This window comes from Grampus griseus, assembly GCF_964374135.1.
Source record: "Grampus griseus genome assembly, chromosome: 4".
NCBI lineage: Eukaryota > Metazoa > Chordata > Mammalia > Artiodactyla > Delphinidae > Grampus > Grampus griseus.
In genome coordinates, this window is record NC_138997.1 from 124726230 (window position 1) to 124753222 (window position 26993).

General features: G+C 37.0%; 1 protein-coding gene across 3 annotated transcripts in view; it reads right to left on the reverse strand.

Annotated features, from left to right (window-relative positions):
• Nucleotides 1-2761: 2761 nt before the first annotated feature.
• Nucleotides 2762-26993, reverse strand: part of TRPC3 (transient receptor potential cation channel subfamily C member 3) — a gene marked incomplete at both ends in the record, with an annotated part of 80124 nt that continues 55892 nt past the window's right edge. For all 3 annotated transcript variants that reach the window (XM_082653906.1, XM_082653905.1, XM_082653904.1), the window contains 2 exons: nt 2762-2904; nt 5597-5672. In XM_082653906.1, the coding sequence (XP_082510032.1) occupies nt 2762-2904; nt 5597-5672 (219 nt within the window). The remainder of the gene's footprint in view (nt 2905-5596; nt 5673-26993) is intronic.

Here is a 26993-nt window from a genome sequence, read left to right on the forward strand (position 1 = left end):
TGGTCCTGTTAAAGTGTTCCCTTCTCCAAGTTGCCCCACCAACTTCTTTGAACTTTACTTTTAAGCCCAATGTGCCTGTTACAATAGTAAGTGGGTCAAGGACTTGGTGGCCCAGGCCTATCATTAACCTCAAAGAAGTATTAATTCTCACGGTAATCCTCTAAACTAATCTTCACTTCACCCTTAAGTTACCACAGTAATACCTACCTCTTAGGGTGGTTCCCTAGACGCAAATTCTAACAAGATTTGGACGTGGTGATTTATTGAGGGGATGCTCTCAGGAGAAAGGGAGGGAGGGAGGAAGGATAAAACAGGGAAGAAGCTAAGAAAAGATTTGGTCTCAGCTGGAGTCTAGCTGCAGCCTAATCCTATCCAGAGCTCTGAAACATGAACTGCACCAAAAGAGTTGGCCCTACCTTGACACAAGGGGACAGCTTTTTGTGCGACCACGCCAGTTGGTCGTTTATTGGTGTGAGGAGGGGAGGTCATAACGACAGGGCTGCTTTCTTTCAGCTGAGGGCAGTTCCCTGGGGAACAGGATAGCTGGGACCTGTTAAGGAGCCAACACTCTGGATCTGAGAGATGCATGCCCTGGTCCATTCAAGGCAATCTGGGCAGGGCACCCATAGTATCAATAGCATCTACCACACCTTGGTATCACATCTTCCTCTGGACTACCACCCAGAAACTACAAAAAAAGAAAAAATGTGAAATATCAAAAACATACTAGTTTTACACAAGCATAGTAAACAAAGGAGAAAAAACCCTATGTTGAGAGCTCTAGAGTTGTGAAAGGTATGGACTGAAAAGATGTATGTACTCACGTGGCATAGATGACGTGAGTTTTATCTTCACTCAAGACTCCAAGAATCCTAAACTAGCTGCTTTTAACACTTTTACATTCAACATTTTTCCAACCCCAATCAAAAATATTACTTATTATTCTGCTCCATAGCTGTAAACAAAAATACCCACACTTGGAATCCTAGACAATACTATGGATAAGACTGAAAGTGTTGTCTATTATGGACACTCCATATCTTTACTGCTGTAATATAAAGTATAGTAACATATAACAATGAAAAATTCAGTCTTTTATTCTGTTCTGAGGTATAACATAAAATACATAAAGTTTGAACCATGTTTAAGACAAAATACTATTAGCATAGCACAAAAGCTAATGAAATATCCTACAATGGTAGCAAAAAATGTATAAAGTTCTTTTCTTAATTAAGTCCTCAAAAGTAGAAACTAAGAAATAATCTTTAAAGACCTTTATGTAGTTCCATTTAATGTTCATTTTTGTCTTCATGTCTAGAAAGCCTTCCTGTGTGATAGCAATGACTCAAAGTATTATGTATGTAATTGGCTTTTAGAACCTATAAAACTATTTATGATCTATGATCATAATTTGTATTCTGGTAAGGTTTGAGAGGAACAGACTGAAGAGAATTAGGACGGTAAGCATAACTCTATGAGAGATTTAAACCTAGCTGGTTAAAACAAATACTTTGACGTTTTATGGTCTGTGAAGAGAGGAGGGAACTTACCAGTCTGTATCCCCTTTCCTAGTAAAGTCATGAGGCGTTGTGGATATTACCAGTGTTCAGCTCAGTTATATAGTAAGTCATACACATACATCACAATCTATTTTGTGTAGCAAGTGTAAGTGAAATGCCTTGATAAGGAAAAGGATGTCAATCATTGTAAGCAATGATGGCAAGAGATGCCTCAAAGGAAAATGAAACCCAGCTGGTGATGCTTGGACATGGCTTTCCAGGTACACAGCCATTGCTCCTTCCTATTCCTCCCCATAGCATACCCTCCAAAACTCAGAGTGGAGCTAACAGGCAAGATATGAAGTCAGTTGTTGATAACTTATTTAGCATTAAAGCATCAGAGGCAGAAATTAGGAGGTTATAACAAACTAACAACCCTGCATAACCCCCGACTCTACAAAATTCACCACCCCACTGACTAAAGTCACATTACTGAAAAAAACCAAATGAAACTCTAAGACAGTAAGCAAAAAGTATATACTTTAGAAAAATCTTTAATGTGTTGTTTTGAACAATTCTATGAAACAAATATGTAATGTAATTATATTTTCTAGTAACCCATTTCATTGTGAAATTCTTCATTCAGGGCTCAAAGCTTCTAGGATTATCAGTGATGTCAAAAATTCTAAGAAAATCTGACCAAGTCATAGCTGTTTGTAAAATTTTTTGTTTATATTTTTCAAAAAAAAATCTCTTTAGCACTTGGACAAGGGAATATATGCTACATAGTGATGGCCTTTTAATTTTTATTTGTATTTTGTTGGCAGTTCAGTTCAGTTGGTTTTGACAACATTTATTGAGCACCTACTATGTACCAGGCACTGTACTAGATGCTGGAGACACAAAGATGAATAAGACATGGTCCCTGTCCCCAAGGAGCTTACAGTCTCTTAGAGGCAAACAGGTAGTGCAAAGACATAGAGTTTATTCTAAAATGGACAAAAATATCAATAATGTAGTAATATTGGGCCTTTAAATACAATGGCACGTCATTGTTTGTAATGTCAAGGCAGACAATTAAAATGAAGACCATTTGCATGTGATAAAACAGTAAAATCATTAAGACCTAACTTTTAAAGATTCACATGATAAAGGTAGTTAATACTAAAAATTTACATCATAGTTTTTCAAGTATTTCATACTTAGGAATATTATTGCCCACAATTGTGCTACAGTCAAAGCCATAATTCCAGGTTACTGAATCATTCACATCTCAGCACGCTGGGATTCAGTTTCTCACTGAGTTTATGAATTAGAATGGCTAATTCCTCAGTCGCTTGGCTCTTGTCCTCCAAAAGTTCATAGCGAAGGCTGGAGATATCTTGCTTGATTTCTTTTAATTCACCTACGGTATTTGTATTAAAAAACATATAATTGGTAATTTGCCCTTCGTATTTAGAAAAAAACAAAGAGTGAAATTTATACATGAATGCATTTGTCTCATAACATCTCCAACATAGTTACTTTAGAATGTTTAAGCAATGTCTGCCTTTAAAAATGTACTGGCTTTTGAAAAAAAAGCTATAAAAAGTAGTTCAGCTATGTTTTAAAAGTAAAACTCAGCTAAAGTATTGTCCTGTGGCTCAGCCAATTTTTAACACAGGGTGATTTCTCTGTTAACTGGTCTATAATCAGAGTATCTCCTTTCTATCTTCAGGGAGTTTGTCTGGTTCCCTGAGCCATAAGGGTTGACACCTATATGGATCATCTCCCATTGCTAGGCTGGAAGGAAATCCTAGCAAAATGAAACATTTCTAAAAATGAATCAATCTATATAACAGGCAAATACTCACATGTAAGAAGTAAACTGAGGTCAAGTTTGAAGTAAGGGAAAGGAAGGAAAAAGAGTAGGGGTATTTCTTAGGGAAGGCAGTGGCAATGAACATGGAGCTAAGGAACAAACAAATTAGTTTCTGTGGCACAGGGGATGATGTATAAGGAAATAACAAGCAATGGTGAAATTAAGGAGTTTAGATGTAGTACCACTGGCAATGTTTACATACGCAGAAGTCTCCATAGGAAACTTCTGGCTATTAAAACACAACTATTCCCATAATTTAGCTTGGTAATACTTTGAGCATGTGTAGATTGCAATTAATAACTGGATTCTCTTGCAAATAATTGTAATGTAGATAAGCCATTGACTTTGAAAGGTAAACCTTGGGGCATGAATTTATCTTGAATCCAAGAAATGATTCTTTAAATCACTGGCACTTTAATAGCTTTCTATAATAGAATCATATGTAAAACATATCTTTCATGATATTTCCTGGTATCTTTATGATGCTTTAAAGTATAATCTATGTTCTTTTATTATATAAACGTCAGAACCTTTTATTTTAAAGAATTCTAGCTCTTCCTCAAGAATACACACAAAACATTTGATTCTTTTTGTGGCAAAAAAAAGGTGGGGGGGGCTTTTCCTTTCACATTTGGCAACGTAGAGGAAATAAACTGATCAAATTAGAAATCGCGAGGCCAGTCTTTGGTGGAAGAAATGGATTCTCACAGCATTTAATATCATATTTGGACCATAAGCCCAGTGGGCCCCCTTTCACCTCCCTACTACTACATTCTTCTTCCTTGTTTTTGAGTTATGGGAAGCCTAAACACTAAGTGTTGTACTTAGTTTGCCAATAGAGGAAACACAAATTACTCAACCTCTTCGGGATTTAGCTTCTTCATTTATTCAGTGAACAGGTTAAATTATATGATATACTTTCTTAGTTAGAACTTTGTTCAAAACTCCAAATTTTCCTTAATTCACTTTCCTCTTTTGTATAAAAGGACTTGGAAGATGACTCCTTGTTTTTGATGCTGTCATGGTGGCCCATTGCCCCCTTCACTTAGTTTTTTTGTTTGTTTTCAGGGAGGTTATGGTACAACAGATAAGGTTTCTGCTTTCTAAACTAAAACTCAGTTCCAATCCTGTCTCTCTGAGACTGTTTCTAGGTCAACATGATTGGGTTTTTGCTGGTTTCCAATCACACATTCTTAGATTTCTACAAACACATACCATTGTATTGACTCAGATTTGTAAGAGATTCCTTGTATTAATCAAGTAATGGCTTCAAAGCTCAACAGTTTAGTTTAGCCTTTTCTTATCAGCGTAGCTCTATCTAGTAGCATCTCACTGGTGTTGAAAGCTATAGTTTCTATTTTTAGGGCAACTTATTTCTCCCTGGTTGAATTCTTTCCATCTCTGGACCTGTACTTTGTCTTATACCCCAGCCTTTGATGAAAAACTGTTACAGTCCAGACAGACGTGCTGCCTAGGATATGCCTGGAAAACAGGTGCCAAGAAGAAAAGTGAAAGGCAAAAGAGAAACACCAGATGAGAAAAATGGGTTAGAGATTTCTTTCTGGACAACAAAGTAAAGATTTTTCTGAAGAAATGTGGATTCTGTTTGAGCCAACATTATTCTATCTGCATCACTGGAAAAATGTTAACACTCAATGTGAACTCCCTGAAACAGAAGTGAAACTACAGACTACTTATGTAATAGGGATTAAAAACTCCCAGAAAGATGGCAGACTTTACATTCTAAGAAATCAGGGCATTCTGTAGTGATAAACTGTCTCTGATTGACAATTTAAGTGACGGTTTCTTTAAAAACAAAGAGTTTTAGAAATGTAGCGTAAGATTCTCCTGTCAATCTTGGAGGAACCCAGTTACCTGAGATTGGATTTTTTTTTCTTTTTCACACGTTTTAATTTTAATTTATTATTAAAATGTTTTGTACTGAAATCAGTAATGCCCCCGTCTTTCCTACTGGGATTAAGTGGCTTAGTCTTGCTTTGATATATTATGATGAGTCAAAATACAAGGCAACTCCAAAATCAACTTAAATATTTTTTCTTTTTTTTTTTGAAAGCAGGGTAAGAAGGAATTGCACTAACAATAGTTATTTCTGGTTGACTTTTACTTTCATTTCTTACTCTCCCATATTGGATTTTTCAAGTATCCTTCAATATGAAATTTTCCAAGTTTATTAAATTAGTTGTAAAAGGATGTTTCTCAAGTTGAAGGTGCTTACCTTCATTAACTTCATCATTTTCTTTGTCTACTTGTGCTTTCAAAACATACCGCTTTATAAGTCTTTTCATTATCTGCTGTTGGGCCAAGAAAAAAAAAAATTGTATCACCAACCATACACATAAGTAATCTGGATCCTATTTCCCAAAGAGCCTTACATACCTGTAAAGCAAAGAACCCAGGGGAGAGAAGCTGTATGTAACTATTTACAGAAGACTCACCCAGATTTCAGAACCTCATCCCTTTTCACCTTGTACTGAGTTTTACTGAATGATCCACAAACATTGCCCTGACCCAGCCTTCATTCACCCTCACTGCCACCCCACTCCGGGGATGCAAGAAGCTTCAAAAGAAGTTAAGCTAAAAGACTTCAATTCATGGCTTCTCTTTCAAAGAATGATTTCTCTTTAAGGTGCACTGACACTAAATTATCATCTATAGATACCACCTTATTTCTCACTGTTTAAAAAATATATAAATATATGTTCAATACGGAGAATTTCGAAAATACAGAGAACTAAACAATAAACGAAAATCATCAATGATCCCACCGTCCAAAGATAATCATTGCTGTTATTTTAGTGTATGTCTTTCCAATATCTTTAAATTTTGTATATATACTAATTACTATATGTATTACATTTTATGTTGTCTAAATACCATATATTCTGTTATATGTTTTCCTCTCATAGCAATATATGTTGTGAATATATTTCAAACTAAATAAATGCTCTTACAAGATAATTATTTACCATATGGAAAAAATTAAATTGGAGCCTTACTTCATACCATGCACAAAAAAAGGAATTCCACATGCATCTTAAATATGAAAGACAAAGCTTTTAAATCCTTTAAGAGGAAGTATAGGAGAATATATTTATAAATTCAGTGTACAACTGGATGTTTTTTAAACAAGATAAAAATTCTAATTATAGTATTTCTACTATAATTATAATTCTATTATAATTTCTACTTTTCAGATTTATAAACTCAACTTCATTACAATTAAAACTTCATTAAAACTTCTGTTTATAAAGGTACCATAAAGAAAGTAAAAAGGCAAGCCACATACTGGGAGAAAATATTGATGATACTTACAACTGGTAAAGAATTTGGATCCAAGATATATGAAGAACTTTAATAAGAAAAATTCAAATAATCCAATAGAAAAATGAGCAAAAGACAAACAGGCACTTCACTGAAATGGAATTGTGAATGGCCAACATGCATATAAAACAGTCTCAAAATCTTTTCTTGGGGAAATACAAATTACAATTAAAAGGAGATACATGGGGGTGGGGAGGGGAATTGGATGAAGGCAGTCAAATGGTACAAACTTCATTATAAGATAAATAAGTACTAGGGATGTAATGTACAACATGATAAATACAATTAACACTCTTTTATATTATATATGAAAGTTGGTAAGAGAGTAAATCCAAAGCGTTCTCATCACAAGAAAAATTTTTTTTTCCATTTGTTTAATTTTGTATCTATATGAGATGACTGATGTTCACTGAACTGATTATGATAATCATATCATGATGTATGTAAGTCAAATCATTATGCTGTACACCTTAAACTTATACAGTGCTGTATGTTAATTATATCTCAATAAAACTGGAAAAAAGCGATACAATTTTATATCTGAAAAGAGAAAAATCAATAAATCTTATAATGCCAAGTGTTGGAAAGGATATGGATCAATGGGACTTTTGTACTTCACTGGCATGAGTACAAGTACAGTAGACCACTTTGAAAAACAAGTCAGCATCATCTTTTTGTAATTGAAGTACAGCTGATTTACAATATTATATTAGTTTCAGGTGTACAACACAGTGATTCAATATTCTTATAGAGTACACTGCATTTAAAATTATTATAAAACAATGGCTATCTTTCCCTCTGCCGTACAATATATCCTTGCCACTTATTTTATTCATAGTAGTCTGTACCTCTTAATCCCCTACCAATTTGGCATTATCTTTTAAAGTTGGACACTTGCATATCCTTTCACTCAGAAAGGCCACTCCTTGGTATAGGCCCTAGAGAAACTTAGCACATGTGGACCAAGAGACAGACATAGACAAGGTTTATAGCAATCTTGTCTGAGACAGCAAAAAACCTGGAAACAGTCCAAACAAATACCAACAGAAGAATAGACAAATAAATCATGGTATGTTACACAGTGTTATGTCATTCTGTTCACTAATGAAATTAATTAATGCAATTAATGAACCATGGCCATACACAACAGTATGGATGAATCTTAGAAGCATAAATGTTGAATGACAAATTCAAGTTGCAGACTTCACAAAGTATGAAACTATCCTTATAAGGTTACTAAATAAAAGTAAATCCACATAATGCATTTTTAGGACTATCTATATTTGTGATAAACCTATATTTGAAAAGAAAGCCAAAGCCAGAGGATGAGAAACCCAGACTTCCAGATAGTGACTACCCCTTAGGTGGAGGCAAGGGTGTGGCCTAGGGAGGGGCACCCATGCAGAGGCAGTGGACAGATAATGTTACCCCTCTCACGGAAGTGGTGGCTTCCTAGGTATGCATGTAATTATACTTCATAATTGACGTGCTGCACATATTCTTGTGCATATATCAAGCATTAAAAAGACAATAAAGAAAAGAAAAAAAAGTTCTAACTGAAATGCAGATATAGTGAGGGTGGAAAATGTACCTCAGTTTTAAGAAAGTATGAATTATGAACCAAAGTGACCTACTAGATGCCAAGGTCAAGTAAAAAGGAGAAATCTAGGATAATTCAAAATGTCTGTCTCAGAGAATAATGACAGATTGAGAGGGAGCCCATGCTATCAAAAAGGAAAAGCCCATTTTATCAGTCATAATAAAATATGTATAAAACTTGTTGAGTTGTGTGGAATCTGGACCCCAGGACAGACCTTAGGCAGGACTCATTCATTCATTCACCAAATATTTTTAGTGAGCGCCAGCCAGGTACCATACTAGGCACTGGAGATGCAACAGTGAATACAATCCCTGCTCCAACGAAACCTCACTGGGACAATTCACTGTGGGTGGGATATAATTAAGTTTTGGGGACAATGCAGGCATATTCCTATAGAAAGAAAAAACAACGAAGTGTTTATCAGTGAAAAGCAGCTTGAAAGGCGGTAATACAAATCAGTGGGAAAGAAAAGACTGCTCAACAAATAGGGCCTAGACAATGGACTATCCTTACAGGGAAAGTTAAAATTAGACCTTCCTCACACCATATATTAAAGAAGAGAGCCAAATGGACGAAAAATCTAAATGTGAAAAGCAAAAACTTTGAAAGGAATATGGTAATGTTTCTTGAGAAAGCTAACAGAAAGGATAAGCCATAAGGAAAATGTTGATACATCTGACCATATTAGGACAATTTAAAACTTTCATACAAGGAAGAATATCAATAACATGTAATCTTATGTCAGATGGGATTTTTCCTGCTGTCCTGGAATTGTTGATAAACCCAAGACTGATGAAAAAGGATGCTAAGTACCAGGTCAGCCACCATGGTCTAAGACCACGTTGGTCCCTGCAGCTGGAGCCATCCACCTCCCCTCAGGGCTTACTGAGACTCACTAGATCAGTATTGAACTTACCAACTACTTTCTCCTCAACTCACATTAGGAAAGAGAGTGAGACATGGGAGGGATCATGGGCTTTGCGAGGAGAGAGGTTATTCTCTCCCTTACCTGTGTGGAAGGGAGAAGGTGCAGCCCGCCTCCTAGAAGCGAAGGGAAGAAGGAAATCCAAGGCAATGTAAAGTTTAGGGTTGCCTGTACGAAAGGGAGCCTGGCATCCTGCTTCCAATTAGATGGCTGTTCTAGCAGGCTTGCTGGCCTGATCCTGGTAATTTAGTCAGAAAGGCAAAAGAACTGTGATAAGAGAGGAACAGCCATTGGGTCAACCTGTACTCTCAATATTTGACAAACAGAGACAAATGTCCACTATGTTGGGTGGAATACACATCAGTGGGAAACGATAATCTTTTCAATAAATGGGGCTTGGACAATGGGCTCTCCTTATGGGAAAGGTGAAAATTAGAGCCACACCTCAAGTGAGAGCCAGATCTCTGCATCAGGGAGCTGTGCATCGCCTTCTCAAACCCTTTAAACGTGCCCCCGCCCAGTTAGACAGGTAGCAGTTTGGTGACGGCCACAAGCAAGACATCAGGATTTGATCAGTGTTAGAGCACTAGTGACGAACAACAAGGAAGAGACTGCAACCTGCAGTTAACTCAAGGGAAAAATGTTTACCTTTCAGCTTCTTCCCCTTGCCTCTCCACATAGCACAGGATGAACACCTAGAAGAGCTAACAGGAGGAGGTGTGGACAAAGGAGACCACAGCCTTCAGCCACTGGAATCACCTTCAGAGGTTTAGCTTGTGCTATAGGAGTGAGGAGAAGAGTGCTAGATTGATTTGGAGAGGTTTTTTCTTTCTTTCTTTCTTTCTTTCTTTCTTTCTTTCTTTCTTTCTTTCTTTCTTTCTTTCTTTCTTTCTTTCTTTCTCTCTCTCTCTCTCAATAATTTTTATTTATTTATTACTTATTTATTTACTTATTTTTGGCCCTGCAGCATGGCCTGCAGGATCTTAGTTCCCCCACCAGGGACTGAACCCCGGCCCTCAGCAGTGAAAGCACCAAGTTCTAACCACTGACTGCCAGGGAATTCTCAAGTTTCAAAATAAACATAACTATCTCTTTAATTACAAACATGAGACTTTCTAATAACCCTAAGTCACTGGAAAGTTATGGAGCCTTGACAAGGTGTTGTAAAGGGCTCCTCCATTCAGTGGAAAAGAAGAGTTCAAAAGAAGACAGTTAGTGGGAAATTATTGAAAACAAAGTCACTTTCATACATTCACAGGCTGCGACTCCTTAGTGAACCATTACATGAAGTTAAAAGACAAACCAAAGAGGGAGACAGGCTGCTTGCAAAACATACTGACCAAGGATCAGTATCCAGGACATGATAGGATTTTGACAAGTCACTAAGGTAAAGACAAACAGCCAAGTAGAATTAGGAAAAAGAATTTAAATTCACAAGAAAGGAAAACTGAATGACCAACAAATGGATGAAAAGATGTTCAATCTCATTGGTAACCAGAGAAGAGTACATTTAAAAAATTAATACCAATTCACACATATACGTTTGGCAAACGTTTTTTCTTTTGAAAAAAATTCAAACGCACAGAAAAGTTGAAAGTAAAATAAAGGGACTTCAGACTTTTCACCTTGATTCACGAATGTTAGAAATTTGCCACATTTGCTTATCTTGCTCCCTGTGTCTATTATGATTATATTGCTAAAGCATTTGAAAATAATTTTCAGACATCATGTCATTTTATTCCTAAATATTTCCATGAGTATTTTCTAAGAATGTTCTCTTATATAACCATGCTACAATGATCAAACTTTAGAAAAATTAACATGGATCAAACTGTCTCATTTTCCCAATCAAGGATCACATGTTGCTTTTAGATGTCATGTATCTTCAGTCTCCTTTAATCTGGAACAGCTCCTTGGCCTTTCCTTATCTTTCATGATGCTGACGTTTTTGAAGTATAAAGGGAAGTTGTTTTGTAGTTTGCAAAATTTAAAAATTCTGATAATACCAAGTTCTTGTGAGAACATTGGGAAACTCTTATACCCTGTTACTGGAAATAGAAATTGATATTACCACTCCCAGGTACACAACCCGGAAAAACACTTACAAATGTGCAAAAGGAGACATTTACTAGAATGTTCAATACAGCATTATTTATAATAGACAAAAATGGAAAATAAGCTAAATTTTCATCAACAGAGGAATAAACAAAAATTGTGTATTCATACAATGGGATATTATAGAACAGTTAGAATGAAAAACAAGACATATGTGTATCAATATAGATAATTCTCAAAAATATAAAGATAAGTGAAAAAACCAGAATATGTAATGTTATTTATATATATTTCAAAACCACATAAAACTAGTATCAATACATAATGGTATGAATATACTTATGTAAATAATAAAGTATACGTGGGAAGAACATACAAGAACTTCAAGATAGTGAAGATCTCTGGGGAGGGATGAAAGCCAATGTAATAGAGTAGGGGTATTTTAGTTGTATCAAAATTTCCTTACAAAAAAGATCCGAAAAGAATATGGCAAAATGTTAATATTTATTAAAGTAAGATGGTAGTGACATAGATGTCCAACAGGACATTTTGTGATACCTTTCTGTGTTTGAAATAGTCCATAATCAAAATTTAAAATATAATAAAATAAAAACAATTAAAATACTCTTATAAATAGGTTTTTAATGCTGCCTAGCAAATCGATGTGCCTCGCTAGCCTGGTCATTCATTCCATCTTCAGTAGCCAACAGTCATTCAGTCATGATAAACAAATATTTTTCACTTTTACAAACAAAGCTGTAAAAACTTCATGTTGTAAAGAAACTGAGAATAACTCAGGGCTTATAAGGGTCTTATTTAGTACCATTCAGAAGTGCATTATTTAGAAATACTATCTCCAGAAAAAATGAAACTTCTAAAAATGGAAATGAGGCAGAAGTTTGGAGTAAAAAACTTAGGAATTTGAGGGGCTTCCCTGGTGGCGTAGTGGTTGAGAGTCCGCCTGCCGATGCAGGGGACGCGGGTTCGTGCCCTGGTCCGGGAGGATCCCACATGCCGCAGAGCGGCTGGGCCTGTGAGCCATGGTCGCTGAGCCTGCGCATCCGGAGCCTGTGCTCCGCAACGGGAGAGGCCACAACAGTGAGAGGCCTGCGTACCACAAAAAAAAAAAAAAAAAAAAAAAAAAACCCTATGAATTTGAATGTAGGCCTTTATTTACTAGCTGAGTGAATTAAAGGTGCTTAAACTCTTTAAGCTTCCATTTCCTCATTTATAAAATGGGGGTAATAAAACTCAACTAATAAGTTGTACAGATTAAATAATCAAATGCATGTAAAAAGCATAGTTCCTGCTTAGAAAAGGACAGCTCTTGTTGGTATTACTTATAAAGTTTGAGGACTAAGATACTGCTACCCATATTCCCTAGCATAATACTCTAAAACATTTATGTAACATTATCCAAAACCACACTTAGAAAGTCTATGAAAACTTACATTTACTGCCAGAAGGGACAATAACAGGAAAATAAAATATTTTAAACATTCATATAGTGTTCAAGTTCCCTAGAAATATCCTGAACAAAACTATTCAGATTAAATTCCCTCATTGAAGGGAAAAGAAGAGGGCATATTCATCTCCATTTCATCTTTAACCCACAGGGAAAACGGTAGTTATAGGCTTAAATTTTTCCCTTCAAAATTTGATGTGTTTTAAGCTTTCCGTGCATCCCACAAAAATGTTCACCTTAATATTTATAACTTAAATATACTTTTCTACCACTGCACCAAGTTGGAGTCTCTCTAAAAGGCAAGAAGACACCTGCTATTGGGCTGAAATCAGTTTCCCCACATATGACACTACCTGGTAATAGTCCATCCCTTAGTTCACGTTGGAAAGATAACTGATGTGAATTCCAAAATGATTTGCAGCTCAGAGAAGGTGCAAAGTTTAGCCATTTCCATTCTATTAGGTAGCTTGTCTGGTGAGCCCAAGGCAGTATTGTATAGCAGTTGAGAAAGTGGGCTACAAGGACAAATAGCTTGGACCTGAGTGTGTTTTGAGCTATTTACAAACAATCAAATCTTGGTGACAATCTGTGTAGTGGAAATGTTAGCATCTATCTTATAAAAGATAATACAAGTTAATTACATAGAAGGTGCTCAATTAATGTAACTATTATTCTTATTATCATTTATGTTTCTTTTATAAAGAAAATTTTGATTAACCCATCTTAATAATGCTGGTACTATAGGCAAAGATCATGAAACTTGTGAGTAATAAATAAAAGTATCATTTAAAATATTATCTTTACCTCAATTTCTGATGGATTCTTTAATCAAAGCCAGTACCACAAATTAAATCGATCAATAACAGAATCATCTTCTTTCCCTCTTGGTCAAATTGCTAACTAATGCAACAGAAGTCTATAAATTAACTTCCACATTCCACATACCTCCAGAAATTATCCATATTTCTCAATATGAGCATGTGAGTCACTGTTTAAGGAAGACATTGTAATATTATTGAGTGGACTATGGATTTCCTCTATCCAAGGTGTGGAAAGCTTGGTCCTAGTTACCTCAAACATTACCTCCTGCAAACAAATCCAAGTTCATTTCTCAGCCCTCCATTAAGACTGGGAGAAGGAATGAGATTCGGATGGTTGCATATGTGTGCATGCCCTGCCTTTCCAGAAAGCATCAAAGCTTTTCTTTGCACGTGCTTATTTTTTACTGATTCAAATTCAACTAACAATTGTTAAGTAATCTATCAGATACTTTTACATTTATTTCCTCATTTACTCCTACAGAGAAACCAAATTTGACTGACATTGGCAGATTCTATAATCTGAATTTTAGCAACCTATAAAGTGTGACTATAAGGTAATAAGATTGATTTGGACAAACACAAAGAACTTGGAAGTAGAGAGCAGAATTTTAGGGAGGGAAGGGTCCTTGGAAATCATGTGTTTTTCATTTTTTCTTACCACTCATTGTGACATACATACCCTGACAGATCACCATTGCACAGCCTCTGAATAAACATCTGTGATTCAGACCCTGCTACTTTTTCCAGACAGTTGGTTTGGTCTATTTTTGGACAATTGTAGCTGTTAAAAAATTCCTTTGTATTGAGTCAAAATCTGCTTCATTGTACTTTCTAACTACTGGTCCAAGTTTTGTTCTTTGGAGAAACAGAGAATAGATTTCCGTCTTCTTCTACTTGATCAGCTTTCAAATATTTTCCTCCTCTGGGTTTCCCTGGGTTCCCATACCATTTTATTTATATCTCACTTATACCACATAGCCATATCCCAAGGTTGTATGAACGTTCACCTACTTTTTTCTTTCCTTCCCTTCCTTCCACCTCCATGCTGCCCTTCCACTCCAGTGGAGAGATACTTGAAGCCATGGACTGTATATTTGTAGTCTTACAACATAAGACCATGCATAACAGAGGATATCCTGAATGGGTCATGAAGCTTAAGGTGAATTCCTTATATTACCATGTACTTCCAGTAAAATCAAGACTACATGAATTAGATCAGAGACCATCATGTGGGCCGAAGACAGTCTAACACTATCTGAGCCAGAGGTGTTCCCAAGCCAAAGAAGGTTGTTAAAGCAGAGCTGCCACAGAAGAGAGCAGAGAGATAAGAACCTACAGCCCAGCTTTTGTGGAGGCTTACAATATATTCTCATTTCTCAAGGTCATATTAGCATATCTATGTACTTTTAACTTGAATTAACACAGGTATTCATGAGCAGAATTCAATCATAGCTATCCCTCCAAGTCTTTATGTTCTACAGAAAAATCATTCCCAGTTTTTCAAAAAAATTCTTTATATACATAAAAATTACCTCTGCATGCTTGTAATAATTAATGTTAATATAAATAATACTGCCATTAATTAAGGCACCTAAAAATTTTTCCTTTGTTGCCCTTTGAGACACATCTGAATCTCTTGTCTTTGAAGTAATTGTCATGGAGAGGAAACATTCATTTGAATGTAAAACATGTAAGATGATGACCTGATTGGTGATGGCCACATATTTTTTGAAGGTGGATGTAACTTTTTTTTTGCCGAGCCCTGCGGCTTGTGGGATCCTAGTTCCCCAACCAGGGATCAAACCTGCGCCCCCTGCAGTGGAAGCGCAGAATCTTAACCACTGAACCGCCAGGGAAGTCCCAGGATGTGATTATTTTTGAAAAAATGTGAAGTCAGATGGCACTGTCTTGTTAATAAGGTGAATGATTAGCTGAGTTCAGGACTGAGAAAGTAACAAAGCACTTTTTTGTGTCTTATAAACTAATTATAGACGTAACTCTTTAGAGATATTCCAGAAATATTCTGATCTGTGATATAAACCATTAGAATTAGTGTATTCCAAAGGTCATCCCTTTGAAGGAAAAATCCCCATTTAGCAGATTAAGATTTGGAATTTCTTTAAGGTAAATCACATAATCATACTACATGAAACAAAAATTCATAACAAATAAACCAATTGTTATCACTCATGGAGTTCATAACAGGTAGATTTTTATCTAAATGTAATCAAGACATTTATATGAAGTTTGGGGTATGTATAGATGATTGAGACTTTTTCCCTCAGTTTCTCTTTTTCTGCTATCACTTTTGGGGAGCTACAGAAGACTATGCCACAGGCACAGGGAATTCTTCTCTTTAGAAAATACGAAATATACAGGATTCTGGAGTCTCTAGGCATTTAGCAAGGATCATCTCATGCGGAGGCATAGCCATTTTCAATTTAACAATATACTTAGAAGTTTCTCCACTTCTTCCAAATCACTCAAAAGCAATAAGGAGAATAGGAAACAGAAACACTAACTCCCTCATTAATGAGACTTAAAGGAATCCATATTCTTTTTTAGAAAGGTTATATGTAAAGGTCAAATGGGGATATGGAGAAATGCCAAGAGCAGACATTCATGGCTGAGAATGTCCTTGACCTTTTGATACAAAGGCTACAGAAGCTTAGAATTATAGGGCTGAAGGAGAAATTATAAAGAAAAGCCATAATTGCTAGAAGTACTTTGTGAGTGAGGTGGAGAGGGAGAGTCTGCCTTGTGAACAATCCTGCAGTGCTATTTTTGACAAGAGATAATAAAGAATAAGTTGAACTCACATACACAATGCTGTGCCTAAAGGCAAATTCCTACTAGTCTGGGATGGGCGCCCTGGAATTCTCTGGCCCGACTCCAACCTCCTGAAACCAGCTGGTCCGAGAAGAACTTACTTCATTCAAAACTGAGTAATAGTCAGTAAGGAATCTATAAAACATATACACTAAGACAGTCCAAGGAAAAAAGGAAACTAACAAATAGCAAATAGAGAACACTCACTAGAAAAATGCTAAAGAAGAGATGAAAACACATAACACCATTATTGAAACATAATCTTTTAAAAATAGGGACCAATCATGTCTTCAAAATAAGAGCACAAGGAAAATATGGTAAGTCAAAGTAGGAAATGATATATAAGTTGGAAAATCTCAAGAAGAGGAGGAAGAAAAAAATTAAATCATCACAGAAATGAAAGATATATTTGAAGCAGCACATATGAAGACAGACAGGAATAAAAGACAGGATGGGAAAAAAAGGAGCCAAAGAGAGAAATGGATGAAAAATTCAAAAGGAATAGAGAAAAAAAGATTCAGCAGGCATCTAATTGGTATCTCTGAAGATGAGACCTCAAATAATGGAACAGAAAAAATATTTCAAGGTATAATTCAAGGAAATTTTTCAGAAATAAAAGAAGACTTGAATGTACAATTTGAAAGGACATACTCCATGCTAGGAAAAATTCATGCAGATCCACCTACAGAACAATCAATTGCAAGTTATTGGATTCAAAAGATAAACAAAGAAAATTTGGGCATTCAAATCAAAATCTCAGGTCAACTATATGAGAGAAATAATCAGGCTGGCCTCAAACTTTTCCATATCAACATTCCATTCTAGGAGCATTGGAGCAATGTTTACAAATACATCAAGAAAATAAAGTCATATCTAAGAATTTTACAGCTAGTTAATATGAATATATAGAAAATAGGAAACAGTTTAGGACATGAAATAACTCAGAGAACGTAGTTCCCATGAGCTCTTTTTTTTTTTTTTTTTTTTTTTTCCCGGTACGCGGGCCTCTCACTGTTGTGGCCTCTCCCATTGCGGAGCGCAGGCTCAGCAGCCATGGCTCATGGGCCCAGATGCTCTGGGGCATGTGGGATCTTCCCGGACCGGGGCACGAACCCGTGTCCCCTGCATCGGCAGGCAGACTCTCAACCACTGCGCCACCAGGGAAGCCCCCCCATGAGCTCTTTTTGAAGAAACTGGAGGAAGACAAACTTTACCTGACAAAGAGATTAATGGAAAATTAAGGCCAAAAGACTGGTGGTGAGTACTGACTGTTTAGCTGTGGGACTAAAACTAAAACAAATGTGAATTATAATCTTACAAGGTAGTGAAGGGGATCAGAAAATATCACCCTCAGATATATCACTTTGACATAGGATTACTTTGAGCTGAAGGCAATTAAGAAGCAGAAGACACAGAAGGAGCTCACTGCCTTCTTCCCAACTGCCCAAGAACAGGACATAAATTTCCCTTTGTGAAGGTCTTCCCCCTCCCCTCTCCCATACCAAGAGGAAGAGAAACAAGCATCACCACTAGAAACAGAAAGTTGGCTCAGAGATGGCTCTGCACAAACACAAACCTTACTACAATAACCCTAATCTTCCATTAATTTCCCCATATATATACTCACGTTCCCACAATTTACCATCCCTGGGAGCCCAAAGACATCCTCTTTCCTTTGTCTTGTCACTTCTCCACAATTCATTGCCCTTTTTAGGATGATATATAAGCCTCAATTTCTAACTACCCCTTTGAGTTACTCATCACAAAATTCTCCCATGTGTTTGCACTTTGCATGCATAAATAAACTCTGTTTTTTTTTTTCTTCTGTTAATCTGCCTTTTGTTAGTTTAATTCACAGGCCCCAGCTACAGAACCTAATGGGTAGAGGAAAGGTTTTTTTGTTCCACCCCTACAATTCTAATGATTTAACTAGCAAAAGCTGGGAGGAGGAGGGGAAAATGGTGAAAAATAAAATAAATATACTGATTTTTTCATATTTTATAGCTGGAGGGTCAAAAGATAAAACTTGAAACTTATAAATCAAATAACAGATATAAGTATGTGTAAAGCACCAAGACAAATAATATAATCCACTTTGGCAGAGACTGCCAATTCTCTTCCCTGGTTTTTTAGCTCAGCACACGGCCACTAGGAATTAAGACTTATTTTGTAGCCTCCATTGCAGACATGCTGTTTGTGTAACTTTACAGAATTTCCTTACAGGAAGGAGGCATCTTTCTTCCCTATCACTGTCTGACTATATTTTGGAATGCAGATATAATAGCCAGAGCTCCAGTAGCTTTCTTGGACTGTAAGATCATGTTAGAATGAAAGCCAATCATGACAGAGTAATATTATAGAAACAGCCTGGGACCCTGACAGTGGTGGGTACCATACCAGCCCTGGAATGACCACCTCCAGAATTCTTGAAGAGAAGAGAGAAGCACATTTCTATGTTCTTTCAGCTATTAGTGGTTGGTATTTGGTGGTTCTGTGTGATTTGCACCACTTAATCCTAATTAATATGAACACTCTGAGGACTACTTTAAAGTGATATTGGGTACACGAATGAAGATCTGAACAAATGGAAAGGTGTGTCATATTCTTGAAAAGGAAGACACAACATTATAAAGATGTCAATTCTTCTTAAGCTAACACAACCCGTAAAATACCAACAGAATATTTTGCAAATTATACAAGCTGACTCTAAAGTTTAAGGAGAAAAATAAACAAGAAAGAATAACCAGGAAAATTATGCAAAATAATTTGAGTAAGAGTCTCTTCAAGTAAGAGTCTTGAAGTAAGGACATATGTATGTGTTTCTGTGTATTTTGTTTGATTTTGTTTTAAACTATAGTAATTAAAACAATATGGTTCTATAGCATATTGAAAGCCCAGAAATAAATCTAAGTAGATATGGCAACTTAGTAAATGATAAAAGTGATATTTCAAATCAATAGAGAAGACAGATTATTCAACACACCCAGTTCTGTAATCATCTGGAAAAAAAATATATTTGGATCCCCATCCACACATTGCATCAAACTATATTCTACACAGATCAAATATTATCATGTAAAAAGTGAAACCGTTAGTGTACCAAGGAAAATATGGGTAAAACATTTCTTAAATATCCTCATATAGGAGAGGAGCTTTTGAAATAGGACACAAAATCTGAAGCCATAAACAATTTGTAATGTTGACTACACACAACTCTAAACGGTTGGGAAAAAATATCCACAAATATTAAAAAGACACACAACAAACTGGGGGAAAAATTCTCAACTCCTATCACAGATAAAGGGCTGATTTTCTTAAAATTAATTCTTAATTCTTAAAAGAATTCTTAATTCTTAAAAGAATTCTTCCTAATTTATAACAAAGAGCCCATCAAGAAAAGCAAATAAATATTGGGTCTTAAGCATATAGAAAACTAAGTCTAAAAAGATGGTCAAATTCATTCATTACAAAGAATGCAAAGTAAAATGTGACACTGTGGTCTCATTTTCACCTATCAATTTGGACAAGACAAAAACCTTTGGTAACATACTATTGGTATATTAAGGAGGAAACGGGCACTCTTGTACGTTTATTGTTAAGAATATAAACCGGGCTCAGACGCCGGCCGAAGCCCTCGATGGCGCACTCGGGAGCAGAGAAGGTGAGTGTCCAGCGCCCCACATGACTCAGACCCCAAGCCCGGCCCTCAGGTGACTGCACCTGACTGGGAAGCTCCTGACAGGAGGCCACCGCTCGGGCGTCTCTGGGACCTGAGGAAAGGAGCCCCAGGACAGGACGCCCGGCCCTCAGGTGACTCTGTAACAGGACGGCTGCCCGAGGAGTGAACTTCCATTTTGGAGAGGGGCCCACATGTGAGGGAATAGCAGATGGTCTCTATCAGCTGAGGGCTTGAGCTCAACAACCAAAAGGAAGCGAATTCCAACAACAACCATGTGCCTGCTAGAGGATCTGGAGCCTTAAATGAGTCTCCAGTCCTGACCAGCAGCTCCCGTGCAGCCTCCTGTGTGAGGCCCCGAGCAGAGGACCCAGCTCACCTGCACAGGTACCCACAAAGAAACGGTATCCTGGCAAAATGAGGCAGGAGCAAAAGAGTTGAACATGCATGAAAAGGAAAGTGACTCATAGTCCCTTCAGTCTAGTATAAAACGGGAAAATTGTTACAATCATTTGAAGACCCAAGAGGATGATAAAAGGCACACTATCAATAGAGAACTGTTTACTCATGAGAAACTGCTACCGTGTAGGGGAAGGATAATAAACATGACCTGGTCGTCTAAGAGCACTCAAGTACTTCCACCCAACCTCGGACAGAGTTAAAGACAGCTTCTTTGTGGCTGGCAGAGAAAACCAAGCAGCTTCACTGGCGAGAGGATTCTAAGGGAGGAGGAGAAGGAGAGTAGCAGGAAGGAAAACAGACATCAAGAGGGTCTTGGTGCTCTGGCCTGGTGTCAGGCCTGAGCCTCTAAGGTGGAAGAGCCGAGTTCAGGACACTGGACCACCAGAGACCTCCCAGCCCCATGTAAGATCAACTGACGAGAGCTCTATAAAGAGACCTCCATCTCAACACTAAGACCCAGCTCCACTGAACGGCCAGCAAACTCCAGTGCTGGATGTCCCATGCCAAAAAACTAGCAGGACAGGAACACAACACCACCCATTAGCAGAGAGGCTGCCTAAATTAATACTAAGTTCACAGACACCCCAAAACACACCACCAGACGTGGATCTGCCCACCAGAAAGACAAGATCCAGCCCCACCCACCAGAACACAGGCACCAGTCCCTTCCACCAGGAAGCCTAGACAAGCCACTGAACCAATCTTAGCCACTGGGGGCAGACACCAAAAACAATGGGAACTATGAACCTGCAGCCTGTGAAAAGGAGACCCCAAACACAGCAAGTTAAGCAAAATGGAACGACAGAGAAATATGCAGCAGATGAAGGAGCAAGGTAAAAACCCACCAGACCAAACAAATGAAGAGGAAATAGGCAGTCTACCTGAAAAAGAATTCAGAGTAATGATAGTATAGATGATCCAAAATCTTGGAAATAGAATGGAGAAAATACAAGAAATGTTTAATAAGGACCTAGAAGAACTAAAGAGAAAACATACAATGATGAACAACAAAATATATTAAATTAAAAATTCTCTAGAAGGAATCAATAGCAGAATAACTGAGGCAGAAGAACGGATAAGTGACCTGCAAGATAAAATAGTGGAAATAACTACCACAGAGCATGATAAAGAAAAAAGCATGAAAAGAATTGAGGACAGTCTCAGAGACCTCTGGGACAACATTAAAGGTAACAACACTTGAACTATAGGGGTCCCAGAAGAAGAGAAAAAGAAAGGGTCTGAGAAAATATTTGAAGAGATTATAGTTGAAAACTTCCCTAACATGGGAAAGGAAATAGTCAATCAAGTCCAGGAAGCACAGAGACTCCCATAGAGGATAAATCCAAGGAGAAACATGCCAAGGCACATATTAATCAAACTATCAAAAATTAACTACAAAGAAAAAATACTAAAAGCAGCAAGGGAAAAGTGACAAATAACATACAAGGGAATCCCCATAAGGTTAACAGCTGATCTTTCAGCAGAAACTCTGCAAGCCAGAAGGGAGTGGCAGGACATACTTAAAGTGATGAAAGGGAAAAACCTACAACCAAGATTACGCTACCCAGCAAGGATCTCATTCAGATTTGATGAGGAAATTAAAACGTTTACAGACAAGCAAAAGTTAAGAGAAATTGGCACCACCAAGCCAGCTTTACAACAAAGGCTAAAGGAACTTCTCTAGGCAGGAAACACAAGAGAAGGAAAAGACCTACAAAAACAAACCCAAAACAATTAAGAAAATGGTAATAGGAACATACATGTCGATAATTACCTTAAAGGTAAATGGGTTAAATGCTCCCACCAAAAGATACAGACTGGCTGAAAGGATACAAAAACAAGACCCATATATATGCTGTCTACAAGAGACCCACTTCAGACGTAAGGACACATACAGACTGAAAGTGAGGGGATGGAAAAAGATATTCCATGCAAATGGAAATCAAAAGAAAGCTGGAGTAGCAATTCTCATATCAGACAAAATAGACTTTAAAATAAAGACTATTATAAGAGACAAAGATGGACACTACATAATGATCAAGGGATCAATCCAAGAAGACGATATAACAATTGTTAATATTTATGCACCCAACATAGGAGCACCTCAATACATAAGGCAAATGCTAACAGCCATAAAAGGGGAAATTGACAGTAACACAATAATATCAGGGGACTTTAACACCCCACTTTCACCAATGGACAGATCATTCAAACTGAAAATAAATAAGGAAACACAAGCTTTAAATGACATATTAAACAAGATGGACTTAATTGATATATATAGGACATTCCATCCAAAAACAACAGAATACACATTCTTCTCAAGTGCTCATGGAACATTCTCCAGGACAGATCATATCCTGGGTCAAAAATCAGGCCTTGGTAAACTTAAGAAAATTGACATTGTAAAAAGTATCTTTTCCGACCACAATGCTATGACACTAGATATCAGTCACAGGAAAAAAGACTGTAAAAAATACAAACACATGGAGGTTAAACAGTACACTACTAAATAACCAAGAGATCATTGAAGAAATCAAAGAGGAAATCAAAAAATACCTAGAAACAAATGAAAATGAAAACACCACGACCCAAAACCTATGGGATGCAGCAAAAGCAGTTCTAAGAGGGAAGTTTATAGCAATACAATCCTACCTCAGGAAACAAGAAACATCTCAAATAAACAACCTAACCTTATACCTAAAGCAATTAGAGAAAAAAGAACAAAAAAACCCCCCAAAGTTAGCAGAAGGAAAGAAATTATAAAGATCAGATCAGAAATAAATGAAAAAGAAATGAAGGAAACAATAGCAAAGATGAATAAAACTAAAAGCTGGTTCTTTGAGAAGATAAACAAAATTGATAAACCACTATCCAGACTCATTAAGAAAAAAGGGGAGAAGACTCAAATCAACAGAATTAGAAATGAAAAAGAAGAAGTAACAGCTGACCCTGCAGAAATACAAAGAATCATAAGGGATTACTACAAGCAACTATATTCCAATAAAATGTGCAACCTGGAAGAAATGGACACATTCTTAGAAAAGCACCACCTTCTGAGACTGAACTAGGAAGAAACAGAAAATATAAACAGACCAATCACAAGCATTGAAATTGAAACTGTGATTAAAAATCTTCCAACAAACAAAAGCCCACGACTAGATGGCTTCACAGGCAAATTCTATCAAACATTTAGAGAAGAGCTAACACCTATCCTTCTCAAACTCTTCCAAAATATAGAGGGAGGAACACTCCCAAACTCATTCTATGAGGCCACCATCATCCTGATACCAAAACCAGACAAAGATGTCACAAAAAAAGAAAACTACAGACCAATATCACTGATGAACACAGATGCAAAAATCCTCAACAAAATACTAGAAAACAGAATTCAACAGCACATTAAAAGGATCATACACCATGATCCAGTGGGTTTTATCCCAGGAATGCAAGGATTCTTCAATATATGCAAAGCAATCAATGTGATACACCATATTAACAAATTGAAGGAGAAAAACCATATGATCATCTCAATAGATACAGAAAAAGCTTTTGACAAAATTCAACACCCATTTATGATAAAAACTCTCTAGAAAGTAGGATAGAGGGAACTTACCTCAACATAATAAAGGCCATATATGACAAACCCACAGCCAACATCATTCTCAATGGTGAAAAACTGAAAACGCTTCCTCTAAAATCAGGACCAAGGATGCCCACTCTCATCACTATTATCCAACATAGTTTTGGAAGTTTTAGCAACAGCAATCAGAGAGGAAAAGAAGAAGTAAAGCTGTCACTGTTTGCAGATGACATGATACTATACATAGAGAGTCCTAAAGATGCTATCAGTCTTAGAGGAAAACATAGGAAGAACACTCTTTGACATAAATCAGAGCAAGATCCTTTTTGACCCACCTCCTAGAGAAATGGAAATAAAAACAAAAATAAAGACATGGGACCTAATGAAACTTAAAAGCTTTTGCACAGCAAAGGAAACCATAAACAAGACCAAAAGACAACCCTCAGGATGGAAGAAAATATTTGCAAATAAGCAATTGACAAAGGATTAATCTCCAAAATTTACAAGCAGCTCACGCAGCCCAATATCAAAAAAAACAAACAACCTAATCCAAAAATGGGCAGAAGACCTAAATAGACATTACTCCAAAGAAGATATACAGATTGCCAAGAAACACATGAAAGGATGCTCAACATCACTAATTATTAGAGAAATGCAAATCAAAACTATAATGAGGTATCACCTCACACCAGTCAGAATGACCAGCATCAAAAAATCTACAATCAACAAATGCTGGAGAGGGTGTGGAGAAAAGGGAACCCTCTTGCACTGTTGGTGGGAATGTAAATTGACATAGCCACTATGGAAAACAGTATGGAGGTTCCTTAAAAAACTAAAAATAGAACTATCATACAACCCAGCAATCCCACTACTGGGCATATACCCAGAGAAAACCATAATTCAAAGAGTCATGTGGGCTTCCCTGGTGGCACAGTGGTTAAGAATCTGCCTGCCAATGCAAGGGACATGGGTTCGAGCCCTGGCCCAGGAAGATCCCACATGCCACGGAGCAACTCAGCTCAGCTCTAGAGCCTGCAATCCACAACTACTGAGCCCACGTGCCACAACTATTGAAGCCTGTGCACCTAGAGACCATGCTCCGCAACAAGAGAAGCCATGACAATGAGAAGCCTGCACACCGCAACGAAGAGTAGCCCCTGCTCACCGCAACTAGAGAAAGCCTGCACGCAGCAGCAAAGACTCAACACAGCCATAAATAATTAATTAAATAAATAAATGAGTCTTGTACCACAATGTTCATTGCAGCTCTATTTACAATAGCCAGGACATGGGAGCAACCTAAGTGTCCATCGACAGATGAATGGATAAAGAAGATGTGGTACATATATATATATACAATGGAATATTACTCAGCCATAAAAAGAAACGGAAGTGAGTTATATGTAGTGAGGTGGATGGACCTAGAGTCTGTCATACAGAGTGAAGTAAGTCAGAAAAAGAAAAACAAATATCGTATGCTAACACATATATATGGAATCTAAGAATGGATCTGAGGACATAAGGAGGGGTAAGGGTAAGCTGGGATGAAGTGAGAGAGTGGTACTATCAAATGTAAAATAGATAGCTAGTGGGAAGTAGCCACAAGGCACAGGGAGATCAGCTCGGTGCTTTGTGAACACCTAGAGGGGTGGGATAGGGAGGGTGGGAGGGAGATGCAAGAGGGAGGATATATGGGGATATATGTATATGTATAGCTGATTCACTTTGTTATAAAGCAGAAACCAACACACCATTGTAAAGCAACTATACTCCAATAAAGATGTTTAAAAAAAAGAAGATGCTATCAGAAAACTACTAGAGCTAATCGATGAATTTGGTAAAGTAGCAGGATACAAAATTAATGCACAGAAATATCTTGAATTCCTATACACTAATGATGAAAAATCTGAAAGAGAAATTAAGGAAACACTCCCATTTACCACTGCAACACAAAGAATAAAATACCTAGGAATAAACCTACCTAAGGAGACAAAAGACCTATATGCAGAAAACTATAAGACACTGATGAAAGAAATTAAAGATGATATAAACAGATGGAGAGATATACTATGTTCTTGGATTAGAAGAATCGACAGTGTGAAAATGACTATACTACCCAAAGCAATCTACAGATTTAATGCAATCCCTATCAAACTACCAATGGCATTTTTCACAGAACTAGAAGAAAAAATTTCACAATTTGTATGGAAATACAAAAGAACTTAAATAGCCAAAGCAATCTTGAGAAAGAAAAATGGAGGTGGAGGAATCAGGCTCCCTGACTTCAGACTATACTACAAAGCTACAGTAATCAAGCCAGTATGGTACTGGCACAAAAACAGAAATATAGATCAATGGAACTCGATAGAAAGCCCAGAGATAAACCCACAAACATATGGTCACCTTATCTTTGATAAAGGAGGCAAGAATATACAATGGAGAAAAGACAGCCTCTTCAGTAAGTGCTGGGAAAACTGGACAGCTACATGTAAAACAATGAAATTAGAACACTCCCTAACACCATACACAAAAATAAACTCAAAATGGATTAAAGACCTAAATGTAAGACCAGACACTATAAAACTCTTAGAGGAAAACATAGGAAGAACACTCTTTGACATAAATCACAGCAACATCCTTTTTGACCCGCCTCCTAGAGTAATGGAAATAAAAACAAAAATAAACAAATGGGACCTAATGAAACTTAAAAGCTTTTGCACAGCAAAGGAAACCATAAACAAGACGAAAAGACAACCCTCAGCATGGGAGAGAATATTTGCAAATGAAGCAACTGACTAAGGATTAATCTCCAAAATTTACAAGCAGCTCTTGCAGCTCAATAACAAAAAAACACACAACCCAATCCAAAAATGGG